We start from the raw sequence: 6,167 nt of genomic DNA on the forward strand, positions 1-6,167 counted from the left end.
ATCATAGGGCTTAGATAAAATTTCTTAAAAATCGCAAACAATTACAGTACACTGTACAAAAGCAAAAATGCATCTGATACGTAGCTCCGATACAGAGCGATGCAGACAGAAGCGTGTACAGTATGAGCCAATCAGTGGCAGTAACGACAGAGCATGCGCTGTTACCAAAAACCGCGACAGAGTGAAGCCGCGGAAGTCGAAGCGCGAAGTGGCGAGGGTTCACTGTATATAGGTGCTATCTATATTTTTATATATATATATTTAGTACCTACCACCTGGTGATATTCCCGAATTCTGCATCACTGCCTGTAACTTGTTGAGTCTGAAGAAGGGCATACAGACTAGTATCAGACTTATGGACTTGAGTTGGACTGGGCTGGGATGTTTTCCTGATGTACAATTATCTCTTGATATAAAGCTCTTTCTTACACATATATGAGTGTCGCTGGTGTGTTTCTCTAGTTAACCTGGCCTAACACAGTAGATCTTCTGCACAAGAACTTTTTAAAGTATTGAAAAGAAGGGAAGTTACTTTAAGGACTAAAGTGTGCCTCCAGCCAAGTCATGGTATTCTATTGCCTCATATGCATGTGAAAGTTGGACACTGATTAAGTAAGACCAAAGAAGAATTGATGCATTTGAACTACAGTGCTGGTGAAGAAAACTGAAAGTTGAATAAACTGACCAAAGAACAAAAAAACTGTCTTACAACAAGTGCAGCCAGAATGCTCCTTAGAGGTGAGAATGGCAAGACTTCATCTCACATACTTTGAATATATTATCAGGAGAGACCAGTCCATGGAGAAAGACATCATGCTTAGTAAAGCAGAGGGACAGCAAACAAGAGGAAGGCCCTCAACAAGATAGATCAATAGCACATAGTGGCTGCAACAATGGGCTCAAGCATAGGAGCATTTGTGAGGATGGTGCAGGACCAGGCAGTGTTTCATTCTGTTGTGCATTGGGTTGCTATGGGTGGGAACCGACCTGATGGCACCTAAGAACATTAGCAACGATGATGAAGCAATTTAAGTGAATTGGGTCAGGGTCTACTGGTGGATTGGTCAAGGAAATAGAATCAGCAGAATTAGGTAGCTGATGCTGGTGACTTTTTCTTCCTCTCAAGGTCAAAAGGTGCCCATCACGGGCAACCCCCACCCAAATCCATTTTTGTACTGTACTTTAAAAGTTTCTCAATTACTGTACTTCAAAAGTTTCTCAATTTATTGTTTTAACAATCCCATGACTTAAAAGTGAGGACAGTTATTCAAAGTGCTAGGATTTGAATTCAGGCAACTCAATTATTCTTTCACCAAACATTTAAAATTTTATCAAAATACATCAATATGAGGGCAAATAATTTTTATTTTACTTGGATATCATCCTGGCCACTCACATGCCTATGTATGTCAGAAACTAAAAGTAGAACTGATATAAGAAACTTAGAAGGGAACTATCATAAAATAAATAGTCTCCTGTAGGGAACAAAATGGAGATGAGTAACAGGTATTTTGATAATTCATTTAATCTCTTTTTTCATCCTCAACAATTCTCCTTCATGACTGACCAGTCTTTGTAATTTGTTAGATTCACAATCCTCTTCTTATTTTCCCTACTCTCTAGCATCTTCCCTATTTAGGCATTTCGCCTGCTTTTTCCTTTCAAATGTATTCTTATGTATTGTCACACTATCTTTAATGACCATTTTCTCACTGCCCTATCTGTAACAATGGGCTCACACATAACAATGATTCTGAAGCCACAGCAGGACTGTTGTACATGGGGTAGCTGTCAGTCAGAGCCAACTGGATAGCACCTAACAACAAGAGCATCTACAAAAAGTGTTTTTACCAGTTGGTTTTTGAATAATGTAAAGCTAGTCAAAGAAAATGTGCACAGGCTATTAATGTTTTATATAAGTTGAAGAAGATACACAGAACTGAGGAGTTTTAAGCACCCAAATTAAATGCTAATAGCAATAATAATGTATAACATTTACATTTTTAGCAATCTTTAGCATCCTAGTAATTGATACCATCCTAGCAGTAACTAAAGCCCTTGAGAAAGGCTTATGAATTTAGATTCCAGCCTACTTGTTAATTTAATATTTGGAAATTCTTCCTCTTATATTTTTTCTTCCAGTCTATTTGTTCAATTAAAACATCTTCAAAATGCCATCTGAATTTCTTAAACATTAAAATATCTATAATGAAGATTGTTCATTTAAAACATCTTAAAAGTGCTGCCTGAATTTCTTAAACATTAAAATATCTATAATGAGGATTGTTAATTCTATGGGTGGCACCTGGCTAACTGAAAGATACCAGTGATTTAAACGCCGCTGTTTTTCTGTCTAAGACACCTGGTGATCTGCTTTTAGGATGATGACAACCTTAGAAGCTTTATGGGGCAGTTTCACCCTGTCACAACACCAACAAATGCTTTGATATTTCAAGTGAATTTCCAAGGCACCTCAAATGCTAAAATATAGCTAAACTAGGGTAAACTGCAGCGAGTGAGAGCAAAGCTGCTGATTATTAAGGGTATATTTAGTCATAAGCAGCCCTGGTGACTTAACTAAGTGGCTAGAGGTCTGCGCTCACCAGTCACTCCATGGAAGAAAGATGTGGCAGTCTGCTTCCCTAATGAGTACACAGTCTTGGAAACCTGACAGGACAACAGCATTTATAGGACCTCTATTGGATCACTATGAGTCAGAATCGATGTGACAACAATGTGTCTTCTTTTGGGATGTTTAAGCACAGCCAGACATGAAAGGATGAAGAAGAAATTGATGGATTATCTATATTTCATGATTTATATACTAGACTTCTTACCTATCACAGAAAGCCGTTTTTTCCTTTCTGCTCCAAATACTGTGTTATCCAGATCTTCCAGTGATGGCAATGGCTCTAAATTAGTAGCCTATACAGGAAAAAAGGACACTTAATGGCATTCTCCCACTTAGAATTTCACACAGAATCCTCTTCCCTACCAAATATAATCTAGGTATTCTATACTGGTTTTAACTCTTACCAACTCTTTTACTCTTGAAATTTTAATACCATTCTCCTTAAGTTCTTAACTTCTATTAGTTTCATATGTACAAGATACTATACTTATTTATAGGTTTGGCTATGGCTTCTGAGGAGCAAGGATGCTAAACTACAGTCATTACAGTATACAAGTTGACATTTAATCATATTTTAAAATGACCAGTGATTACAAAAAAATAACTATATTCAAAATAGGGATAAATCTTATCATCTTTACTGGAAAAAAATCTATTCCAATTCCTACCTGTGTACTTCCATTTACTACAAGTAATATCTTGAGGCTCTTCATATGAATACTACGATCTAGAAGTTCCACCGCTTTGTCCAAGTCATCTTGAGTCGTTAATGGAATTACCAACTAAACAAAGAAAAGGACATAAAGAGTCACGCAGCCACCTTTCCAGATCAAGTCCTTCCAGGAATATCTTCATACCAGGGAATTGCAAATCTCAAAACAATTTGGTCTTTATCACTAAACTAGAAGTTTGAATAAATATACATATCAATGTTCCTTTAGTCTCCCGAGCCTACCATCACTAAAATCAAGGAATGAATATGTGCAATATTTAAAATTTTGGTTTATTCCTTTAAAATAATATAGTCTTTATTTTGGTTAACATTTTAAAATAGTTTTATTGGCAAATGATTCACATATCACACAATTTAATAATTCAATTACATTAAGAGGAGTTGTACAATCATCACCACAATCCATTTCAGAGTATTTTCCTCTCGTACTCATTGTTAGTTTCCCATTTTCCTACAGTGTCCTTGGAGCCCCTACAGTAATTCATCCAATTACTGTCTCTGTATATTTACCTATTCTGGATTTCATATACGGAAAATCATACCAAACACAAACAAGAAACAAATGAGAAAAACAAAACATCCAATAACAATGACAAAACAGAGAAAACTCCATATGAAAACAGAGCAGAAAGCATTAAAACAAACAATTTAAAAATGGGTTCAAAAGGGAGATCAAATGATAAGGTGCTATGTTTTAACCTAATTATATCTTCCATAATTGACTTTAAATGCACTCTGTCTGATGAAAAGGCTACTCACATCCCTGGACTATGGTCAGAGGGGATGCACTTTAGTTTAATCCATGTGGGAATACTGCAAATCGATTTTGAGCTTCTACTATCATCCATAGCCTTCTGCAAACCGGGTGTTCTGAATTTATGGTACAATTCCCTGTATGGGATTTGGGTTTTATTACATATTTACATTCCTGAATCACACAGGCTGGTGGGCTTCTTCTCTGTAGACTTAGTTGATACTGGTTTATTGCTGATTTATTTTTATAAAATTGTTTTAGAAATTAAAGGTTAATTTATAAGATTTACATCATGTGACCAAACTTTAGTCATACTATATTAACTCTAAACCAACATTAAGGGCGAACACAAAAGCTACACAAAATAAAAGTACTATTTTTTACCTGAAAGGATGAAACTTTTAGTTCTTTTTACAACAGTAACCACAATTCACACTCATGTATGTGTACTGCAACATGGCACTATCATTAGCACCTGTGATAGCTGCCATGAAGTGGTACCACTGGTACCACTTAAAACATATGGTCAGAGGTTACCTGGGATTCTTATCTCTGACCCTAGTCACTTCAACAGCACATTCTAAAACAAATAAACTAAGGCTCAGTCATCCTATAGTAACCCTGAACTTGGAAACCTGCTTTCATTAGTCATCTCAAGGACAGAGAAAAGCACTTGAGAACACTATCAGAAAAAGTGTGATTCACACAACTAAGAAAATCAAAATATCATATGCTAACTTAGTAACTTAAGAAGAACCTATGTGAATGATTATGTGAATAACTGCAAACTATGTTCCATTCCTGTATGACAAAGTTTTCTAAAAAGAAAAGTATATTGTTTGCCAGACCTAGGCCTGTTCTACTTTATTAATTTCTTTCAATTCCTGGCCCTTATCTTTAATATTTTTATACATATTGGAATACCTTGCTCTTATCCTTAATTTTTAAAATTATGTTTAAATACTAGAAATGGTGAAAATTGTTCTGCCAATTTTTCCACTGGAAGAGAAAATATGAACGCTTACTTTTACTATCCAAAAACCCAAACTCACTGCTATAAGTAGTTCTAACTCATAGCAACCCTATCTGCTTGCTAGGCTTTCTGAGGCTATAAATATAAATGGTAGCAGGCTACCTCATCTTTCTTCTACAGAGTTGGGGGACTAGTGAGTTTGAACCACTGATCTTTCTGTTAGCTGGCCAATAATTAATCCACTGCACCACTCTTATAACTTTGTGCAGAAATATTAATTATTTAAGATTTTTATCAAAATATTTCTAGCTCTGAGCTCTGAGCACTAGATAATCTACATTGGGATTTTTTTGTTTTACACTAACAACATTTCATTTTAAAATATATTATTTTCAAATACTTTTATTGGCATAGGCTTTAATATTAGCTAAGCACTTGGCATGTCATTTCACATTGATTTTCACTATTATATCCACCATTAGTCCATCCTTACTGGAACTTTTCTAATCTTGAAAGACAAAACTCTTCTCAATCTTAGAATCTTCATGTGCACTGTTTCAACAGTAGAAATGCCCTTCCTCTGAAATTCTTTGCATGGTTGGCATCTCACACTTCAATGTCAGTATAAATATGACCTTAGTAAGCACTTCCTTGTTGTTATTTTCTACCTCATGGTGTTCCCACGTGTACAGAGCAGAATTACTCTATAGGAATTTCAAGGCACATTACCTTTTTCACAAGCAGATTATCAGGCCTGTCTTCCTAGCCATGCCTTGGAGAGATTTAAAGTGTCAATTTTTTCAGTTTCCTACCCTTTGCCTACAGCCCTGGGCCTTTATTTTTCATAATATTTTATGTATTTCCTTTAAAGAACTTCATATATTTAAATACTTAATTTATGGTCTATTTCTGTAAGAAGTCTATAAACTCCATAAGGGACTGCAACCCACAAGTCACAACATCAAGCCTGGTATAACGGTCTTTAAGAAATATTTTCGACTTCTCAGACTTCTGACTCTGACCCTGAGCTCCTTGCTGCTCACTCCCTGGTCACTCCCCTCTCCCTTGTTCCCTT

The 6,167-nt window shown here is 35.8% G+C and overlaps 1 protein-coding gene across 1 annotated transcript in view; it reads right to left on the reverse strand.

Moving 5' to 3' along the window:
• The window catches only part of MAP3K2 (mitogen-activated protein kinase kinase kinase 2), a 60,173-nt gene that overhangs the window by 31,994 nt on the left and 22,012 nt on the right, over window positions 1-6,167 (reverse strand). The window contains exons 5-6 of the mRNA XM_045298323.1: window positions 3,301-3,414; window positions 2,838-2,925 (exon numbers count right to left, since the gene is read on the reverse strand). Coding sequence (XP_045154258.1) covers window positions 2,838-2,925; window positions 3,301-3,414 — 202 coding nt within the window. The remainder of the gene's footprint in view (window positions 1-2,837; window positions 2,926-3,300; window positions 3,415-6,167) is intronic.

This window comes from Echinops telfairi, unplaced genomic scaffold, assembly GCF_000313985.2.
Source record: "Echinops telfairi isolate 266 unplaced genomic scaffold, ASM31398v2 ScPeMD7_4;HRSCAF=17, whole genome shotgun sequence".
NCBI classification, from domain to species: domain Eukaryota; kingdom Metazoa; phylum Chordata; class Mammalia; order Afrosoricida; family Tenrecidae; genus Echinops; species Echinops telfairi.